Below are 22,932 nucleotides of genomic sequence, written 5' to 3' on the forward strand. Positions count from 1 at the left end.
AGCCAAGGCAGGTGTGATGCAATTGGTTGGGTGTCCCGCCATCGCCCCACGGATCATTCCGGCAGAGGGAAGCCCCAGGCCACCGCACCAGCCCAGTGGGGCAATCAATTCGGGGGCCTCTGTGATCACCCCAAAAGAAGGAGGCCCAGCCCCCCTTCTGCGAGATGATCGATGAGAGGTGTGTGTGTTCTGTGATCGGTTTCCCCCACAGAGGGAGGCCAAGTTCACCAGCGGGGGGGGGGGGTGATTGATTGGGGGGTTCTGTGATCACCCCAAAGAGGGAGGCCCAGGCCACCCTCTATGGAGCAATTGATCTGGGGGGCAGAGGGAGGCTCCACGGAACCAGGGAACCAGGGGTGTGTGGTGGCGGACACAGACAGCACCAGGCCAAGGCGGGGGCAGGCGGGGGGCAGGAGCGTGTATCGATGAGGCAGGCGGGGCTGCAAGGGCCCCTGCAGCTGGGGCTACAAGGGCCTAACCTTGCATGAATTTTGTGCATCGGGCCTCTAGTATATATATATAGATTACTATAAGCTTGATGCTATCAAATTCAATGGCTAAAGTTCCTCCTTCCCTGGAAAGGGCTGGAATAAGTGCTATTGACATTTGCTTCTGTATATTCCCATTTATAGAGCTTTTTTCAGAGTAATCCCACTTGCTCTTCCATTCACACTTACATTTTGTATTCAGTTGTTGTGTTAATATAGTCAGATGAGTGACACTATGTGTCTGCTAGTTTTGAAGCCATCTTCTTTCCACAGTTAATTTTGTATACTTGTTCTCTGATTCATTGTGAGTTGATTTTACTGTTTAGCTCTCAAGGTGAAATCTCTTTTCTTGCCACTCTAAAATCCCCAATTTTTATAACACCTATGTCAAATGTCACTAGTTTTCACACATTTCTGATCAAATAATGACCAATTTTAAAGTCTCGTTAATATGGATTACTCTTCTGCGTACATTTATGGATATAAGCATATTTGCAAGTCCATGTATTGGAAGTAAGGTTTCACTGACTTACTCGTATTCAACAAATATTGAGTGCCCTCAGAGTGAAAGGTATTGTATTAGATGGTGGGAATAGCTAATCAAGACTATAGTGTCTGCCCTCAAGTAGCTTGAAATTTGGGTTTAAAATATGTAAGTAATACAGTAACATCTTCTCTAAGGGATGAGCTTATATTATCATGAGAAGACAGACAAAGAGACCTAACTCAACCTGGAGATAAAAGATAATAAAAAGAAAAAGGGAAGAGTCGTCACACTGGGAAAACAAACGAATAATGGGGTTTTGGGGAAAATTGTTCAGTTTTAGTTAAGCAAGTTTCAGATAACTATTAGGCTTCCACTAGGCAACTGGAATAGGTTTCTACAGCTCATAAGAGCATTCTGGGATAGAAGTGTCAACTTTGGAGTTATAATTATCTAAGTAGGTCATTTGAAACTGGTTGTAAATTGTGTGTGTGTGTGTGTGTGTGTGTGTGTGTGTGTGTGTGTTTGAAATGTGTATAAGGGTAAATGAAAGGACCATGAGTGACATCCTGGAGAATACCCATATTTAAGGAGCTTGGTAGAGAAGTAGACCATAAGGTGTGTTCAAGGAGAAGGAAATAAGACTCAGATGTTGGATGCGATTGAAGCTGATGGATAGATTGGGCAGTAAGAATGGTGAAAATGGGCAAAAGATCATGTACTATGAGGTTAAGTATTTCTATGGGACTTTTGTATCCCCACAGTAAAATAAAAAAATAGTGGCATAAATTATGGGTTTAGAAATTTGGATATATTACTCACGTCTTCTCAATGTAATACAGTATAAAAGCATTTTGCCATTACAAAGCTACAGGATATGCCAGAGAATAATTTTATTCTATAAAATGCATGGACACAATGACTAAAGGACTGAAATTCACACAAGAGCTCTTTGGGAACTGGGGATGTAAATTATTTGTCTTTGTTTTTAGCACATAGTGAAGTCCTTGGTACCTTTTTGGATCTCAACAAATGCTTTTGAATAGAATTAAATTAAACCACTTACTATTTCACACTTATTTCTTTCATAGCAGTGGGAGCTACACATTGTAGCATTGGTGTCTAGGATTGCCGGCTGAAACTATTAAGCCTTGCCCTAACCACCCTAACTCAAAGTAAAGTTGGGGGGAAATCAGAGAGAAATTGGAACCTGGCAAGAGAAAGAAGATTAAATCATTCTAATACTCATTTGTACTATAGGTTTTCTATTACAAACATAATTTTAAATGGCACTGTGTGGGTCATGCTTTCCCATGTAGAAATATTCATTCAAGATTAACTGTGTTAAGAGAGTTAAACTATTTTCCATGTTGGAAAAATGATGAAAGGCATTTTTTCTGAAATCTCGTTAAAATGGCCTTTAATTTTATAGTCATTTTCATCCAGAACACTGTAGGTAAATTTGAGGATATGATTTAGAAAGCCCATAAAAGAGGTTTATAAAGAAATTCATAATCATATCCTGCTTTAATGCCTTTTGTTTGGTTTAACTTTATACCCGATTGAAGGTTGCTTAAATAGCTAGAAGCATTTTTTTTGTTGTTCCTAAAATTATGCTCACATGGAAAGTATAGGCTGATATGCAGCAGAATTTCAAGTAAATTAACTTCAGTTTTCTCAGACGGAGGTTTTGCATTATGGAAAAAGAAAGTATCCTTTTTCTTCTGCTCCTGAGAAAAATGAACAGATGTATATTTGTTACTTGTGTGGTTCCAGCCAGTCCTCTGCAGATTTCCAATTCCTGTGACTTAAGAAGAATTATTTTCTAGACACACCAGGAAATACAGTGATTTTGTCTTCCATTCATTTTATTTATTCTCTTATATAGGAGCTATCTATGATTTGCCTGTATGATGGAGAAGTTGTTTAAAGTATAATTGAAGTTTGCGGACATCTGGATATTAAGATAAAAATGAATTTTAAAAATTAATATCTTGTCACCTGCTTATTTTTAAATTTTATATGTTATTTATGTACACAGCATAGTAAATAGTTTCTATGGCTAAGTTATATCTGATATCACTTCCTTTTTTTAGTTCTTCGCTTCAGAGAATTGCTTGAGGATTCCCAGCTGCGCCCTCTTTAAGTTACAGCCCCTCCACCACTCCTACATAATGCTTTCCTTTTCTTGATTCCTTTTTTTACATTATATTTATTACCTTCTCATGAACAATATAATTCCTAACTATGTATTGTCATATTAATTAAATACAAATTTATAGTTAATTTTGTATATTGTTAACATGCACGCTCCATGAAAGCAAGGTTTTTGTATATATCCTGAGTGCCTAGCATAATGCTTAGTTCCCAGTACAAACTCAATAAATATTTTTGAATGTATATTTATTTATACATGCGGCCCATAACTTAGGGACATACATTGTTCAACTCCTCGTGTATGAAGGGTGCATCATGGATATTTTAGAAAATTTCCTTCCCACTTTCTGTTTCTTCCTCTGTCCCTGTTTACCTCTGCAGAATCCCAAAGCACCTAAGGATGCCTTTTTGCTTTATGCCTCCACTGTTTTTTGTTTGTGTATTTAATGTGTCCTAAATGTGTTTATTTAAGTACAAAATAAAATTTAAAAAGTTATTATTTTGGGGAATTTGGAGGCTGAGAAAACAAGCAAATTGAGCAATTATGAATTTTTATTCCAAAGACATAGCATTATTCATATTTGCCTCAGAAATAATGTTAGCTGAACTTTTCTCTATTTGTTGCTATTATTTTTAAATTTTATCTTTATTGTTGAAAGTATTATAGATGTACCCCCCTCTTTTTTCCCCATTGACCACCTCTACCCCCACCTGCCCCTTCCACACCTTCACTATACTATTGTCTGCGTCCATGGTCTATGCATATCTATAATAATAAAAGCGTAATATGCTAGTTAGACTAGACGTCTTTCCGGACAACCTTCTGGATGAAGCCTGGGCAGCCCGGCTCCCCGGTGCCTGCCTGTGGCCAGAGGGAAGCTGGTGCTGGTAGCCGGGGAAGGAAGGCCTACTCTTGCACGAATTTTGTGCATTGGGCCTCTAGTATGCATATAATAGTTCCCCAGTTAATCTCTCCCCACACATCACTCATCCCACCTTCCCTCTGAGATTTGTCTGTCTGTTCCATGCTTTCTATGTCTTTGGATCTATTTTGTTCATTAGATTCCACATATATGTGAGATCTTGTGATACTTGTCTTTCTCTGTGTGGCTTATTTCACTTAGCATAGTGGTCTCTAGGTCCCTCCATGCTGTCTCAAAGGGTAACAGATCCTTCTTTTTTATAGCTGCATAGAATTCTATGGTATATAAATCAGGGGTGGGGAACATCAGGCCTGTGGGACATATAATCACTTGATCTGGCATGCCAGGGCATTGGGGATGTGTTACTTAGATGTTTGATCAAATATAGCAGGCTGATTTTTTAAGTTGATAATTTTGTATGGCTGGAGGATGATGTTATAAATATTCACAAGGCCCTTGGCAGGAAAAAAGGTTTCCCACCCCTGGTGTAAATGTACCACACCTTTTTTATCCACTCATTTCCTGGGGGCACTTGGGCTGTTTCCAGATCCTAGCTATTGTAAATTGTGCTTCTATGAACATAGAGGTGCATATATTCTTTCTGATTGGTGTTTCTGATTTCTTAAGATATATTTCTAGAAATGGAATCACTAGGTCAAATGACAGTTCCATTTTTAATTTTTTGAGGAAACTCCATACTGGTTTCCACAGTTGCTGTACCAGTCTGCATTCTCACCAGCAGTGTACTAGGGTTTCCTTTTCTCCACATCCTTGCCAGCACTTGTCATTTGTTGATTTGTTTATGATAGCCACTCTGAGAGTTGTGAGGTGATATCTCATTGTCATTTTATTTTGTATCTCTGTGATGATTGGTGACTTTGAGCATTTTTTCATATGTCTCTTGGACTTCTGTATGTCCACTTTGGTGCCTCCACTGTTTTTCATTATAGTACCCCCACTTTTGTTTCAGCCCTTGTTGGACATGAGTAGGTGGGATTTGGATGAAAGGCAAGAGGAAGGAATGATCCCATCTTGCTGTTCTGATCATGAGAACAGTGTTAGGAAATTTCTCTCCAGTCTTTTAAAGGGGAACTTCATCCAGCTTAGTTAGTATATCCCATCTCATCAGCAGTCTCAGAAAACGACAGGCAGGTTCTTTCTTAGAGAATAGAAATTCCAGGTTAGGGGAATAATCTGAGCTGTCCTCAAGTCTAAAGGTAGACCAGGTTCCAACACTATTTGTAATCTATGAACAGCTTTTTTGTTTTGTTTTGTTTTGTTTGTGATTGTATGTGTATGTTTATCCCCTATATCTTCGCCTATTTGAAGTAAAAATCTTTATAAAAATCTCTAACTCTCAAAGGCCAGATTTAGGGATGGGTGCACTCCTGAGATGTATACACATTCTCCTGCAATTTAAGTTTGGAGAAGAGAGTGCAATTTTAAGCAAAAGCAGCAACTGATGGGGAGGAAAGACAAGCAAGTTGGCCAATTTCTAGGCCCTGTTCTAAAAAGAAAAGAGGGAGAGAGAGAGTGAGAGAGAGAGGGAGGCATTCAGGGCTGAGAATTTTTTCTGGGGCTAGGCCAGTACCTTTATAAAACATAAGGGTGTAGTGAATGTGAATGGAAAAGAGAATAAAACCAATGCTACAGAAAATATTAACCAATTTCCTCTACATTTGGCACCTCAGCCACCAACCTTCCATCATTCCATTCATGTCTTCTGGTTCCCCTCCAGCTTTTTTTCCCCCTATCTCCAGCCTTAAGCACCAATTTGCCTCCTGCTCCCACTGCTAGTACCAGTAAGTGATGCCTACTGCTATGATTGGATCCTTGCTCTCTTTACCCCTGTGTTGAGTGAAAGGACATTCCTTCTGAGCATCAAAATTAAATCTGCAAAGGCAGTTTCAGGAACATTTTTATAAATGGTGTTTTTCTTCTCTCCTACAAGTACTTCAGGATAAGCCTATGAGCGAATTGTTTCTAGGTTGCAAAATCCATTCCAAGCAAAAAAGAGATAGACTTGCATTTTTGGAACTCATCTTGCTTGTTCTTAAGTTAGAAACTGCTTGTATGACCTAACACCTATTCCTGCTGGTCTGTGAGATACATGATACCTTTTCCCCTTTCATAATTTATTGCTTCAACAGCCAGACTTTTGTTAGACCACTGCTGCTAAGGGACCAAAGAAAACACCCACTTTGTTGAACATTTATGTTTAAAGTGAGTAAAGTGCACTAAATCATGCGGTGCCCCCTGGGAACATCTCTAACCCAGATTATAACCATATCTACGGAATCAGGCTCTGAAGCTTTTTTTTTTTTAATAATTTTTTTGAGCATGTTGATTCCTGTGGAATTCACAAATGTGCCCCCCACCCAACACACACACACACACACACACACACACACACACTGCCTGAACAAATGAGTCTAAATCAACTTTTCTGGCTATGGACTTCCACACTACATCTTATAGTACCCTGAATACAGACAGCTTTGTTACTGCTTTTCAAATTGTCTCTCTTTTCTGCTAGTACTTAAATCTCTATAATGGCACTTTCAGAATATATTTTGAATGAATGAGTAAACAAATCAACAATCTAATGGCATTGACTTCCACTAAGTAGATTAGACTTTGACCTATGCCTGGATCTCAACTTAAGGGTTCTTCCAGAGCGATTGCACACCATTCAACTGGTGTTTTTCCTTCAAGAAATTGCATAATATGTCACCCATGTTGGATCATTCCTGTAAACAGCAAAGAATAAATAGCAAATCTCTATATAGGTTTAAAGTTAAACCATTGGGAGCAAATGTCTTTAATTTTTGTATTAGATACTTTCAATTTGTAATTATGTTTGTTTTAAATCATACTATGATCTTATAGGAAAGAAATTTGACTGTGATCCTAATAAAGGTCTACCAGAATAGTATTTGTTTTCATGGGGAGGGAAGGAGGGAGAGGAAAAAGTTTCCTTTTTGAGTAATTTCATTCTGTGGTACCTTTACACCATGGAGGTAAATTCTTAAGAGCATGGGCTTTGGTATTATAAAAACTTGAATTAAAACCTCCCATGTGATCCATGATTCTCTCTCATCATGGGTGTTTCTCTCTCTCTCTCCCTCTCCCTTCCTCTCTGAAATCAATAATAAAAAATATATATATATACATATTAAAATCTCCCATGTATTGATCCTGTGACAGACTTTCCTTAGTTTGCTTCATCCTTATTCCTCCTCTGCAAAATTGGGTTATGACATCTCCTAGTGTTGTTGCAAAGATTTTAAAAAATACTGGGAAACTTGATATAATTAAATAATAAGGAAAACAGAAGTTTTTATTAGTTATAATTTTTTTCTCTTTGTAATTATTTACTGTCTATACTTTTGGAGGATATACCTATACTCACTGGTAAACACTTTAATGAAAAGGAGTGGGTCTTGAGTGCAAGAGTAATTCAAGGGAACCTCTTTGCAACTTGTATTAGTCAGGGTTCTCCAGAGAAATTAACCAATGAGGTATATATATGAATGCGAGATTTACTGTAAGGCCCTGCCTCACATGATTATGCAGATTGAGAAGTCCCGCAAGTGGCCTCTGGAAGCTGAAGACTCAGGAAGGCTGATGGTGGAGTGTGAAGGCCTGAGAGGCTGGTGTAAATTCCAGTCGGAGTCTGAAAGAACCAGGAGGTCTCAGGGAAGATCAGTGTCCCCAGGGCAGGCAGAGAGGGAAAGCTAATCCTCCCTTCCTCTGTTTTGATCTAATCAGGCCCTCCTCAGAGTGGATGTTGCCCACCCGTGTTGGGGAAGGTAATCTGCTTTACTTCGTCTACTGGCTCTAATGCTAATGTTTTCCAGAAACATCGTCACAGACACACTCAGAAAGAATGTTTAACCAGATAGCTGGTCATCCTGTGTGAAGTGGACACATAAAATTAACAATCACACAAGCACATTGGTCATTATGTATTTTTTGGTAACGTTGATTGGCATTGGAGGCTGTAGTTGATCTTCGTTTGAAGCAAATGCTAGATGTTTATTGGGATGGATATGTATAAATAATGAAAGAGAGAAATATGTTGATACAGACAATGAAGAAGCATTAGGTATACAAACCAGAGAGAGGGGGAAATTATTAATACTGAAATGGAGAATAGGGACATATTCCCAGTAGAACAATGTGGGGTAATGGGAAGATAGTGTGATTCGAAGCCTGGCAGCTCTGAATTTGAATCTCATCTTGAAACTTGTCAGCTCTGTTTTTGTGGGCAAGTGTTTTAACCTTTCTCCCTGATGTTTTTATGTCTCTAAAGCCAAAAAGCAATAATATATTACATTGTTAATTGTATGGGTGAAAATAAATAATATAATGTGGAAAATGCTATCATGAAGGCATCCGGTATTAAGTGTCCTTCTTCCTATTAGGTACTGTTTTTTAATTAGGAAAGTATATTCACACCTATAATTATTTTATGGTATGCAGAGAAAAATACAGCCTTAATTATATATTCAGAAGACAAGTATAAAGCAAATTTATGCATATATTCATATACAGTATAGTTCTGTGAATCCTAGATCCAACAATAATTAGCAACATAGATTTGTGAATAACCATTCTGATTTTGGGACTCCTTATTTGTAAAATGGGGCTTATTTGTAAAATGGGTTTATTATGAGAATTACATAAGATAGTAGTCATGATACATCTTGCTCTGGACCTGTCACAGAATAGAAGTACCTTTGTAATGAATGTTCCGTTTAATTGAGACCTCACATATTTTGAAAACTTGGTACTATAGTGAGACTATATTTATTTCTTTAGACCCTAAACAAAAAAAATAATTTATTTTTTAAAAAGAGCTACTACTTATTCATTTTTTCCTAGTGTTAATTGATAAAGTGTTTGAGAATGCATTTGAAATATTTAAACAATCATTTTGATCAGACGCCTACTGCTCCATATTTGACAGGTTAGAATAAAACCTTTCTTTATGAGGTAGGCTGTCATTCTACTTTATTTAATTGTCAAAGTCTAAATAAAATCCAATTTAGAACAAATAAACAGGTCTGTGTCAGAGCAAAGAGGAGGCTTCACTGTATTTTCTGAAACCTGCTTGGCAGTTACGTGAGATTAGAAATTAGTTCACGTTGCATGGTTGTTTTCTGCTTCTCCATCTCCGTTTCCATTCTTCTTCATGCATAAAAAGCACAGAGTGGGAAGACAACTTGCTCATTACCCTTTCTGGTGGAATTTAACCTTTTCAAGAAAGGACATCTTTTTAGTTTGCTCACAGTACATATTGTATATAATAATCACATGCAATAATTTAACAGTAGTTTAAATTAAGTATACAATGAAATTATGCTCTTTGTAGCACATATATTACTATTCTAACAAGTTGAGGTTATGTATCTTAAGTAAAAAAAGTAACCACTTTATTCACTTCCTCTATTTGTGGTTTCCTACCCATAGCCATCTTTGTAAAAATGTCATTTACCTATTAAAAGCGGGGGGGAGGGGGGAGAGAAAGAAAGAATGATTTGAGAGGAAAAATATGAGTAGAGAGAATTCTTTTGCTTGGTCCTCAAATACAAACTCTATTATCCTAGGGTGACAAATGCTGGGTAAGATCAGAAAATATGTATAATTTTGTCATAGGTATCTCCCTCAAAGCTCAAATTCAATCATTTATATCTCACTGAATCTTTTTCTCTGATGACAGTCCTACCTATTTCTATTTCATTTGAAAATTCATGTGGGTTTCCCTCTTCCTAGTTACTTGGGAATTAAGAGGATTAATTAATTTTTAAATAAAAAACACTACTGATGTCTTTACTCTTTTGGGCAAAGTGAAAACTCTAACCACTCTGATGTCTAGGAGCTTAATCTAAGAGTTACAATTTCATATATTCTTTATGCTCTTAAATTATACAATTTTAATTAAATATTTTAATCGCAACTTTGATACTTGGCAATTGCCTACTCTGGTTATCTCTCAAAACTAAACTCATACTTTGTGTTCCTTGAAATGTAATCAAAAAAGTTTTCCTTAAAATTATCTGTGAGAGCCATACTTTATGTCACTTATTTTATGACCTTATATAATTAAAACAAAATAAAATAATGCATGTGACATTTTATCAGTTGGGGAGAGGTTGGTTTGCAAATGATAGGAAACCCAAAATAACATTAGTTTAAACCAGCAATTTTCAACCCCTGTGCCCCAAGAGGCACCCTGGTGTGCTGCAAGAATTTTTAAAAGGTGCAATACCTGACTATTTTGTTAGGGGCACTGACCTCTTTTCCCTTATTTAAAGAAAAAAAAAAAAAGAAAAGAAAAGACAATAGCCAACACTACAAGAGCTATCTGGTGTGAATGAATCAAAATTATACCTTTTTTTTTTCAGATTGGCAAAAAATATAATGTATTTTTTTGTGTGCTGCAAAATGTTAGTAGTTAGTTTATGTGTGCCATAACATGAAAGAGGTTGAAAATTGCTGGTTTAAAGTAGTTGATTTACGTTTTCTCTCTTACAAAAAGTAGTCCAGAGGAGTGTAGTCCCAGGTGTGTGGACAGTTTCATGAAGGGCTGTTTCCTGGGCTCCTTTTAGTTTGTTCTCCACCATCTTCAGAACAGGATTTCTGCCTTGTAGTCAGGAGCGCAGAAGAAGGGTAAGAGAAACATGCTCCCCTCTATAAGGGCATGTTCTCAATGTTCTTTCATCTCTTTAGGCAGAGTTAGTCACATGACCAAGCCTGATTGATCATGTTTGTGTGTTGTTTTTTTTGTTAATGTGTGCAGTGGTGAGTGCATGTTAGGCACTTAAGTCCTAAGCTTTTGTGTTGCTCTAACCCTTGGAATTGCTTCATTTGATTCATGTAGTAGTAACTTATTTTATTTACAGTGTTTGTTTTTTAAAAGGAATATGAGTTTGGTTCTATTTACTTCCTGTTATAGTCACTTGAGATTTTTGCCATTTATCTATTTTATCAGGCAAGACTGGGGGGCATTTGTGTTTTATAAGTATGACATGCTGCTATCACTTGGAGTGCGGGAAACGAGTTAAGTCGGCTCGCGTGAATTGCGCATACTCCGCGGGAGCCGTCTTTAACTCGGTTCATATAGATTTGCGGTGGAGTGCGGGAAACGTGTAAACTCGGGCCGATTGTAACTGCGTATTACCAAATATTTGTTTGTAATCCACCCTTTTGGTGGATGGAACAAAACCAAAAGACAGAGCCATCTTATATTTTGGCGGGAAATTCACCCGCACTCCAAGTGCTATTAGTTATTCCATTTTATGCCAGAAATTAAAAATTTATTTTTTCAGTTGTCCTATTATAAGCATAGCCTAAAACTAAGCATAAATCTTGTGAAAACAGTGAAAAGACGACTGTAATGCTATTTTACAGTTAAATTATATAAAATCTCATTATTGGAGTCATTAGCTAAATTAGCCAATTCGATTAGGAAATTTGAATTAATGCAAAAGTTCAAATATGGCTCCAAACCAATGCTAATTAATTTCACTTATAAAAAATTGAACATGAAAAATTTATAATATTTTAACTCTGAGGGAGAAAAAATATTACTTTTAAAGTACCTACACATATTAAAGGTCAATGGAACAAAATTCAGAAAAATATCTCAGTTTAAGATGAACATGATATTTTTGTTAGTAATTGGGCCTTAGGGATTATAACTTTGATTTTGTGAACCATTACCTGTAAATATTGTTATCAGATTTATCTTGATTACTAAGTACTTTTTGCCCAGGGAATAACCAAACTATTATTACTCAAATATTCTTAATAAATATAATCTTAATTTTAAGTTCTTAACTTTTTAATTTCCAAAATGCTTCCTAAATAGATAGTCATTTAATTCCATGAAACCTGTTATTACTGGTAAAATGTCGTCCTCTGTAACTTTGAGTTTCCATAGCTTGATCTGTCTGGAACTTCATTACCTGCATTCTTTACTTCTCTCAGAGCCTCATCTGACCTGTCACCTTGGGAAGGTGTACCTTTTGTGCTGGGGTCCAACCCCAGCAGGTCCAGGGGTCCCCAAAGGTGTGGATGGAGTCGGCAAAGAAGGAATGACACGAAGACAGCCTTCAGTTGATCAGCAGCCTAGTCAGGACCTCTAGCCAGGATCTCCAGCCAAAGTTCTGGTCGGAGTTCTGGTTAGGAACTGATGAGGATCTGATGAGGATCTGATGTTTATTGTCTTGTTACATCCATATTTATACCAGCCGATTTTAATCCTGTCAATTTCTATTACAAAGGTTAGGGCGTTTCTTATCTCCATTCCAGGGAGTAAAGATTATGTAGCTTAACTACCCGCCTGGCACTTAATTAAGGGGTTGTATCCCCTCCCTAACCTCAGGGAAAAATCCCCACCTGGGGAAACAACCTTTCTCGGAGAGGTGACCTTGGTTAAAACACATAGCACCAAGAAGAGGAGCAAACATATTAAGAACAGTATGCCATATACGCCAGGTCCCTTGAAACATATGCTGTGCAGATGTTTCTTCTCTGAAGCGACTGTGTCAAGCAGAAAGGATGGACCGGCTCCCGGCACTTTTCTGGGTTCCCAAAACACGTTGTGCTTTATTCACACTGGATTGTGATTCTTTGCTTGTCTGTCTTCACCGTGAGACAGTTCTTTCAAATAAGTACTTATTCGTTGTTTGGTGATTGTATTCTCAATGTTTAATATGTTGTAATGATGCCACATGTTATTCAACAATGATATCAAAAGAAGAAACCAAGTGATTATCTTTTAGTGTTTCCATAGTTTTACAGTTACAGGACTCCAGGTGGACCGCACCCTGTTTCACCTGTGTTCTCCATAGATGTCAGCTTAATTATCGCAATGCATATTCTTGAAAAATTACTTTTCATTTGAAGTGCTTTATCAATAACTTTTGAGTATCTCAGATTTCAACCTTTTTAAAAGACCTTTCTGAGAACCTGAGGCAAAGGTAGCTTTACATGAATATTTTTGTTTTGCTAGGACTATTCAGAGGACAGTCTATTACAAGGAGACACTGATCGCTGATGTTTTGTTTAGATGTACTGACAGTGTGGAGAAGGGCATGCTTTTTCTTTTTAATTTTTAGAAAATTTTATTTTTTATGAAATTATGGTAGATTAGATTTTTATTGAAAACTAGTGGCCCAGTACACAAAATTTGTGCACATTAAAAGGAAATTAATTGGAAGAGATATTTTAATATTGTTATTTGCCCTTTCTCTATAAGAGAAGTGTCAGAGATGAAAGAAAATTAGTAAAATATATATGAAAATCTTCCTCCTGTTGGAGTCTGAGGCATACTGTGGAACCCAGAGTCAAGTCCCTGCCCACTCGCGTGTGCCTCGAAATCGTGTGAGACCCAGACCCGGCTGGCTCCACCCCCATTGGGTGAGATCCAGACCCTGCCAGCCCCACCCCCGTCAAGCCACACCAGGCACAGGGCGCAGCCTCAGGTCTCCCAGCCCGGCGCCAGGCAGGGGGTGCAGCCTCAGGTCCCCCATCAAGCCCACCAGGTGGGGGGCGCAGCCTCAGGTCCCCCGTCAAGCCCTGCTGGGTGGGGGAGCACAGTCTTAGGTCCCCCGGCCTGGTGCACCCTCAGGTCCCCCGGCACTGAGGCGGGGGCCATGGCCTAAGGTCTCCAGTCAAGCCCCACTGGGCAGGGGGATGAGGTATCCAGTCAAGCCCCACTGGGCAGGGGGGACTGGCATCAGGTCCTCCAGCTGGGGGCGGGGGGCATGGCCTGATGTCTCCCAGCAAGCCCCGCTGGGCTGGGGGCATGGCTTGAGGTCCCCTGTCAAGCCCCGCCAGGCGGGAGGTGCAGCCTCAGGTCCCTGCTGATCACTTGTTATGGGAACTCCACCTCTGCTGTGGGCACAGCCACCTTGTGATTGCATGATGGAGTGGGGGTCAATTTGCATATTACCTCTTTATTATACAGGATTACTTAATCCTTTCTTTTTGTAATTAAATTTATTGGGGTGTCATTGGTCAACTTGATCATATAGGTTTCAGGTGTGGGTTTCTATGTTACAAAATCTGTATATTGCACTGTGCCCACCCAAATGTTTGCTTTCTTATGTTTTTTGTTTTTTACATAGTTCATGTATGTGATTGACATGAGAACCTTATTTCTTATAATATTATTTCAATTTCTCCCCCCAAAATACTTTAACTTCACATCAATGTATAGTATAGACCACTTTTATTAATTAAAAGGCAACTTCATATAACATGAATAAAATTATTTCCCATTAGATTCTTGCTTGATGGTATATTAAAATGTGTTCTTATTTTTAATACCGTAAACATAGAAACCAGAAGATTATATTGATCAGCATGTAAACAAACTATGTCATCAACTTTCAACAGTCATTTGGTATGAGTAATCTACCAAAACACAAATCCTACGTATAGTAATGAGATTGCTGGGCTTGAATTGTAGCACACTTCTTACTAGTTGTGTGACCTTTGGCATGTTGCTGAACTTTTTCTTGCCCTAGGTTCATCATCTATAATATGGAGTTAGTAAGAATAACCTACCTATAAGATTATTGTTGAGTAATAAATAAGTTAACATATGTAAAGTGCATACTACATTGTGAGTACTCAATAAGTTTAGCTGGTATTATTATTCCCACCATAATTATTACAATGTGAACGGTTCTCTCCTTCTGTCATATCTTCAGTAAAATGAAGAATAGGTTCTGTAAATGTGGAGAAGGGCAGTAACAGAAGCTTGGTTGTCATAGTGCTAGGATTGACTCAAATTCATCCAGACCTGCCCAAATGGCATTTGATTCCTTCTCTGAGCATCAAATCAAGTTAGTGTTATACAAAAATCTGGAGAGTTTTAGAGCAAAGGAAACATAACCTGGTAGGCATGTATCTAGAATTGAATTACTTTAATTATTTCCTCTTTTATTTTTCTTCTAGAAATAGCATGAGATTTAGTATCAGAGAACTTGCTCCAATCCTGCCTTTGTCTTCTTATGAACCATGAGACCTAGAGTTAGCTGGTAAATTCTCTGTGGACCGCTCTTTCTTCCTGTCTAACATGGAGCCTCTTATAACACTTTTTATTGCTGGCCAACTGCTGCTTGCTTTTCAAGCCTCTGCCACTATCACCCTGACTCTGTGAACCTTTGTCCATTTCTGAGCTGGGGTGGTGTTGGTCCTCTGTCCTCGCTCTTAGCAATTTTCCATACCATTCATTTTCTTTCTTGTTTCCCCCAGTAGCTTGAGCATCACTGGCAGGTGGATTTCTGTCTTTTTCACATCTGCAGCATGCAAACTAGGGCCTAGTTGATGCTCAATTAAATCCTTAGCCATGAGAAATTAGTCACAATAGCCATTTCAATTGGTTGGACTCACTCCATTGCTAATGTTATTCAAATGATGCAAAGGATGATGCTCTAATTTGAAGAGCCGCATTATATAATTCTGGACACTTGCCTGCTACAAATCTCCATGTGAGTATTTTCCTCCAAAGAGTAAGCAGGCCGGACAGGATTGTCTAGATCTGGGTACCATACCAATTGTTTTTTCTCTTCTTTGTGTATTTTATGAATTGGAAAATGACAGGAATATCATGCATCAGTATTGGGGAGGCCATGAGGCTGAATACATACACCAGTTTTCAAAGTTTATGGACTTTAGGCATGTGTCAAAGAAATGTGCTCATCTCTCATGCTCTTTCTCTCTAGCCTAGCTGCATATTTGCCCTTTAGAAATGTAATTATGTGGAGACTAATTAGTGGGCTATTGCAGTTATTAGGTGATAGGAAAGATAAAGGGGCTCTGACTGCAGTAAAGATGAACCTTGAGGGGCAGAATAAAGAATCTTAAAAAATGAGAGTCTGTAGGTTCTGAAGACTTTATAAAACATGGAATTTTGAGGGTAAGTAAAAAGTCAGGTTTCTGATTTTAGCAACCTGATGGTCCTGATTATTGAGGAGATTTAATTTCTTTATTTTCATTGGGAGATACTGTTTTTAAGATTTGGATGTATTGATTTTGAAATTGCATTGAGCACCTTGGTTAATGTGGCTCAGTAAACTGTTGAAAACAGAGCTGGATGTCAGGAGAGAGAACTCGGCATATGAGCTGCATGTGTGCGTGATGTCATGTAGAGACAATAGGTAATCATGAAAAGAGAAAAAGACTTAAGTCCTGTGAAACACCAACTTTCCTTAAAGGAATAAATCAATAAGAGGAAGTTTCTTCATTTTCTGTAGGGTGGTCCCAGGGATAAAAGAGAACTAGAGGAGGCTGGTTTCCCAGAAGCCAAGGAAATACAGTTTTAGGAAGGAAGATGGGTTCAATAGTCATAGGTGCTACAGTTGAATGGGTGGTTCACATCAACATGTTATTTTTAAAATGTGGTCATTAGTAGAAATTTCATTATGACATTCTGTGGAATTCTGGGAAAGAGCCAAAACTGGATTTAGGGGTAAATGAAATTTGAGCCATTGGACATGTACACCATAGACATTCTTAAAGGAAATCTACCTTTAAATGGAAGAACAATAATAAGCAGTAGTTGGAGGTAGATGAAGGAATAAAGGTTTTCAAGTGGTTTTTCCCTTCCTTTATGCTAACAGGCACGTGAACATTTTTGTGGTCTTAAAGGAAAGAAAACTGTAATGCAGAAAGAGATGGAAGATACTGGATAAAGAGGGTCTCATGAAAGATTTGAATTCCTAGAAAAGGTAGAAAGAAGAGATGGTATTTTCCTCTGGTGTCATTAGCCTGTATCAAAGGAAAAGCATCTCTTTATCTGAATCTCAAAGGAAAAATGACAAAGACAATTAACTTTGTAGATGAGTTTCTAAAATGAGATAATGTATATGAGCTAGTTAACTGGAAAGCATTTTGTCAATAAAATTATTGTTATAAAGGGTATTATTCCTTTTTTGAGAAGTATGTTTGTGTTTTGTCTTTATCAAGTTTACTCATTTTTAAAGGCAATAGAACATTTTCACAAACTCTTGAGTACTGCAGAAAACTATTCTTTGTTCCCAGCAACTGAAAAATACACTTAACAGCAAAGCATATCAATTTCATGATCAAAATAATTGTTAAAATTTTTTAATGAAAATGTACATTTATGTATAGATGTAAGTGTTGTTCATGTGTTTGGAAATGGTTTGCTCTATTCAAACGATTTTTTAATTTTACTTATTATTTTAAAATATGTTTTTATTGATTTTAGAGAGAGAGGAAGGGAGAGGGAGAAAGATAGAAACATCAATGATGAGGATCATTGATCGGCAGCCTCCTGCATGCCCCCGTCTGGGGGTCGAGTTCATAACCTGGGCATGTCCCTGACCTGGAATAGAACTGTGATCTCTTGGTTCCTGGGTCGACACTCAACCACTAAGCCATGCAGGCTGGGTGACTTTTTAAATTTTTTATTTATTAACACTATTACAGATGCCCTTTTTAACAAACAGTATTAGAAATAATCATGAAATTATGCTAATGACAGGAGTGAGCAACCTTTAATTTCAAAATGATTTGCTTTAGATATTTTTTAATGATGCCCATTAAATAATAAACTGAGGATTTTAAAATACTCCCTAAAATGATAAGCTTTTATCAGTAGCCTTCTCATTTCTCAAAGCTCCCTTTTACCAGCCTTTCAAAAGCCTCAGCAGCTGGCAAGTAGAATCTGCAATTTGAGGTTGATAACAGCAGTACTGGGGCCTCAGAGAGGTGCCAAATGTCTGTAAGATACTCGCTGATTACAAGAGGAGAGGGAAAGGCCAAAAAGGCCTCTGTGAGAGCTTTTCAACTAAGTCCAGGGCCCTGACACTGTATGTTCAGAGATATGATTATAATTGATTCTCAAATAGGTCAGGAGGGCGGGGTCTGGAATGGCTGGGGTGACCCCTGTGGCCACTGTCCAAGGGCCTCCTAGAGGCATGGGGTGTGGCGTCTGAGCGTCTGTAGTGAACTGAAATGTGCCCAATATTCTGAAATAAGGAAATAACAATGTGGATAGTCTTCAATCTTTCTCTTTGTGTCTTTATGGCTTCTGATTAAATTCTGACTCTTTATCCTGCGGGCCTAGATTACACTTTGTCTTTCGGGCAGTCATGGACCAGTATTTCCCAAACAATATGACTAGCGAGAGAGGCGTTTCATGTTTAAATAAATACACATATAACCACATATGCATATATATGTATTTAACTTAAACAGGTTTCTTTTCTGAAGTGAAGAAAAAATGTGCATGCTCCAACAAGAAATTTAGGTGGTTTTTCTGTCCAGTGGGAGAGAAAAGACTGTGGAAAGAGGAAAGTTCAGTGAGGATAAAGGGCTTTTTGAAAATACTTCTTTTTAAAAAAAATATTTTTTAATTGATTTTAGAGAGGAAGGGAGAGGGATAGAGAGATAGAAACATCAATGATGAGAGAGAATCATTGTTCGGCTGCCTCCTGCACGCCCCCTACTGGGGACTGAGCCTGCAATCCAGACATATGCCCTTGGCTGGAATCAAACCTGGGACGCTTCAGTCCGCAGGCCGACACTTTATCCACCGAGCCAAACCGGCTAGGGCTGAAAATACTTCTTAATACTTTCTGATGCAACATAAATGCAACTGATACCTCTCCAATATTTTCTCTCCTGAGGAATAATTTCCTTCTATTTAGAATTTATTTTTATAGTACCAGGTCAGCGTTTTTATGGCCCCTTAACCATTTTTATTTTTAAAACATAAAATAAAAATTTGTGGTTTTATGTATAGTAACACGGTCCTATCTCCAAATTTCTCTTTTCCTCACGCAGAGGGTTACTCCTGCAGGAGAACAGCAGGTTTGCAGAAGCGCTACATTATTATAAACTGGCGATCGGGAGCAGGCCTACACTGGCTTGTAAGTAACAGTCGAAGTTTTTCTTTTTCTTTTTTTTTAAGTTTTTCTTTTTAAATATCTTTTTCTTTTCCTCTTCATGCATGGAAATTATCTTGATGACTTACAACCTCATAGAGAAAAAATCATGGTGCTCCTATTTTTGAAAACTTGTCAGTCAAATTATAAGCCTCTAACAATTATATCTCTCATTTTAATCATATTTTGATATCAGTTTGTCATTTCTTAATATGTTCAGATAAATATAACTTTTATTCATCTAGATTTTAAGTTCAGAATGTTTTGAACTTTTTGAGAACAGAGACTATCCCAGATATTTTTCAGTGATACCGACACTTCTTACTACATTAATTGTTCCCATATGTATTTGTTCCCTAAGTATTTATGTCTTGGTTTCTTCTAAAAATCAGAAATAATCCATAGAAAGTAAATTGAAGTAAAGGTAACTTATTGTATCCACAGTGCACATCATCTTCTTACATTTATATTTCCACCTTTTTCTCTCAGCTGCATATTTAAACACCGGTATTATTCTGATGAACCAAGGAAAGACAGAAGAAGCCCGACGTACATTCCTAAAGTGTTCTGAGATCCCTGATGAAAACCTAAAGGACCCTCATGCGCATAAGAGCTCGGTGACCAGCTGTCTGTACAACCTGGGAAAACTCTACCACGAGCAGGGACACTATGAGGTCAGGCCCAGACCTCTCTCTTTTTTCCTTCCCCCTTGTCTGATCCCGTCTCAGTGCTTTCTACCTTATCATCTCATCACAGGGCGCTGTGAGCATTTAAGAAGCTAATGTGTGTTTTATTAAAAGTGTTTCAAGGTGAAATTCATTTCTGGGGGGGAAACCCTCTGCTAAAGAACACTTACCACCCTAGTCCATTTGGCTCAGTGGATAGTGTCAGCCCATGGACTGAAGGGTCCTGGGTTTGATTCCGATCAAGGGCACATGCCTCCATTGCAGGCTCAATCCCCAGTCCAGTCCTGGTAGGGGTGCATGCTGGAGGCAACCAATCAATGTGTCTCTCTCACATCAATGTTTCTCTGTTTCTCCCCCTTCCTTCCACTCTCTCTAAGAATCAATGGAAAAAATAACCTTACGTGAGGATTAACAAAACAAACAGAAAAGAATACTTACCAGATTTCTTTTTGTGTTGTTAATCCTGGCCCAAGGATATTTTTTCCATTGATTTTATTTTTAAAAGATAGCAAAAGGGAGGGAGAGGGGAGAGAGAGAGAGAGAGAGAGAGAGAGAGAGAGAGGTGTGAGAGAGACACATTGATTGATTGGTTACTTCCTTCACATGCCCTTATTGGGGCTGGGATGGAACCTGCAACCCAGGTATATGCCCTTGACTGGGAATCGAACCCGAGATGCTTCACTTGCCAACACTATAACCACTGAGTAACACTGGCCATGGCAACAGATTTCTTTACTATTAATTTCTCAGAGCAACTCTTCAAGAAGGGGAAATTACAACCATTGCTCCACAAGCTTATTTGCTTATCATCTCTGATTTTATGATCCAAGACATATTGTGCCTGTTTCCTTATTTCCAATGTTTGATGTTACAAAATACATTGTACTCTGAGTATTAAGTATTAATATGATATAAATCCTTCCCATTTCTTTTAATTGTTTTTGAAACAATAATTAAATTAAAATTAGTTTGTGTTTTTTTGAGAGAGAAGAAAAGTGATGGAGATGAGACCTTGCCCAGAGAGCTGGGAGGTTGACTGTCTTGTCCTCCCTTTCTCTCACAGGAAGCATGTCTGCATGGTTTCTTCTCTCACATTCAGTATTGCTCCTCCCCTCTTTCAGACCACACCCCTACATACTCCTTCCTGTTGTACCAATAATGTAATGTAGAGATACAACTTTTTTTTAAAATATATTTTATTGATTTTTTACAGAGAGGAAGGGAGAGAGATAGAGAGTTAGAAACGTCGATGAGAGAGAAACATCGATCAGCTGCCTCCTGCACCTCTCCTACTGGGGATGTGCCCGCAACCCAGGTACATGCCCTTGACCGGAATCGAACCTGGGACCTTTCAGTCCACAGGCCGACGCTCTATCCACTGAGCCAAACCGGTCTCGGCGAGATACAACTTTTAAAATTATTGCATTTCATAACCTCAGTGGGTCTTAGTATCTAGGTTTTTTATTTTATATTTTATTTAGATCCTACTTAGTGGCCTGATTTTAATTACAGATTATAGATGACTACGGGTGATATCCAAATATGAAATTTTCTAGTGTTTTAATTAAATAATCTTTGTTAACTGAAATTTTATATTAAAATAAAAGAGCTTGGTAGTAATATTCAGCTACTTGTTACACTAAATTTTTATCTGACCTTTTTCACTCACTGGGTTGAATATTTTTATTCATGAAATTGTAGTAGTATGACATCAAAGTACAGCTGAATTATTTCCCTCCAATGAGCCATTTAGAAATAGCAATGGAACTTTGTAATTTTGAAAGGACGTTGTTATTTTATTTTTGGTGAATATTCTTGTATTTCATCTTTTTTCATTTATTTATTTTATTTTTTTTGGTTTGTTTCTTAAATTAGGAAGCCCTTAGTGTATATAAAGAAGCAATTCAGAAAATGCCAAGGCAGTTTGCTCCACAGAGCTTGTACAACATGATGGGTAAGTCAAACCTTACTATTTCAATTGCTATTTCAGGAACCTGTGGGGAAATTAAAACCCCTGCTTCTGTTAAATGGAATTCTAATAAGTTATAGCATTGATCCTCACCCAGAGAAATCTTTATTCACAACTGGGTGTCACATTCAAATTTTCACATAGCATACTTTTTCTAACGAGAACAAATACGTGAATTATCATATTGATTCTCAACAAATTGTCCAGATCGCAGAGTTGTTGCAAGGGGCTCACAAGCCCTTTTGGGTATTAAGCATTAGCTAGACTCTGGAGATTGAAGAAGATGAATAAAATCCAAAGATTTTAGCGAAGTTATCAAATTCATGATACTTTTAATCATGTTACTTGCTTAATCAGAAGATCCTCAAAAGTAAACATGCTATGATGTAGAGATGAATGCATGTTGGTGCTTGTCACAGATGAGATGAACTGAGTCAATTTGGATGGTTTTCATTGGTCAGGCCTTGGATCTTCAAGGCCTTTTTTTCTTACGTTAGTGTTTTAGAGTGAAAACAATACTGTGAAAACTGCAAATGTGCTACTACTATTACTCTTTTTTCTATGTTGGGTGATTACCTTAATTTTCTTATTAGAAAGCATGCAGGCTAGGGCATTGATTTTTCTAAGTGCAAGAGCTCAAGAATTAGAATTTCTAATAAAATATCTATCACTTACAATTGATTTGTGACTGTAAGTTGTCGCCACAGCTGTTTGATGGTGGACGGAAACTGCCCATTCAGCCTGTGACTCTTGGAAAGAGTCCCTGAAGTTTAGGGCGCTCTGCTGACTGGTTTGCTGTTTCCAGATGAGGGAGGGGAGGGAAGGGCTTGCTTTTGTCCTCAAATCAAATATATATATTAAATCCAGAGCACAAATTGCAAACTCAGATTTTTCTTTTTACTAAACTGGTTAAGTTGCTTAGTATTCCTAGGCTTTCCTCATGCATATAAAAGTAATGAGACAACATGGTCTCTAGGATTATTTGTGCTTTTGTATTCTATTATTTGAGAGATTTGATACTAGTTTGTATGGCTTGAGCACACACACATTAAAAAAATGTCTTCAATCCTCCCAAACTATAGAATATATGCCTGGCCTGGCCAGTGTGGTTCAGTAGTTGAGCATCGACCTATGGACCAGGAGGTCTTGGTTAGATTCCTGGTTTAGGGCACATGACCTGGTTGCAGGCTCAATCCCCAGTAGGGGGCGTGCAGGAGGAAGCTGACCAGTGATTCTCTGTCATCATTGATGTTTCTGTCTCTCTTGCCCTCTCTTTTCCTCTCTAAAATATA

The 22,932-nt window shown here is 38.0% G+C and overlaps 1 protein-coding gene across 5 annotated transcripts in view; it reads left to right on the forward strand.

Annotated features, from left to right (window-relative positions):
- The window catches only part of TMTC2 (transmembrane and tetratricopeptide repeat containing 2), a 391,387-nt gene that overhangs the window by 229,059 nt on the left and 139,396 nt on the right, over window positions 1-22,932 (forward strand). For 4 of the 5 annotated variants that reach the window (XM_006083982.3, XM_023749765.1, XM_023749766.1 and 1 more), the window contains 3 exons: window positions 18,885-18,970; window positions 19,475-19,659; window positions 21,547-21,625. The exons of the other annotated variant lie outside the window; for it this stretch is intronic. In XM_006083982.3, coding sequence (XP_006084044.1) covers window positions 18,885-18,970; window positions 19,475-19,659; window positions 21,547-21,625 — 350 coding nt within the window. The remainder of the gene's footprint in view (window positions 1-18,884; window positions 18,971-19,474; window positions 19,660-21,546; window positions 21,626-22,932) is intronic. 5 annotated transcript variants of the gene reach the window in all.

Source organism: Myotis lucifugus, unplaced genomic scaffold (genome assembly GCF_000147115.1).
Source record: "Myotis lucifugus unplaced genomic scaffold, Myoluc2.0 scaffold_9, whole genome shotgun sequence".
In the NCBI taxonomy this organism is placed as follows: domain Eukaryota; kingdom Metazoa; phylum Chordata; class Mammalia; order Chiroptera; family Vespertilionidae; genus Myotis; species Myotis lucifugus.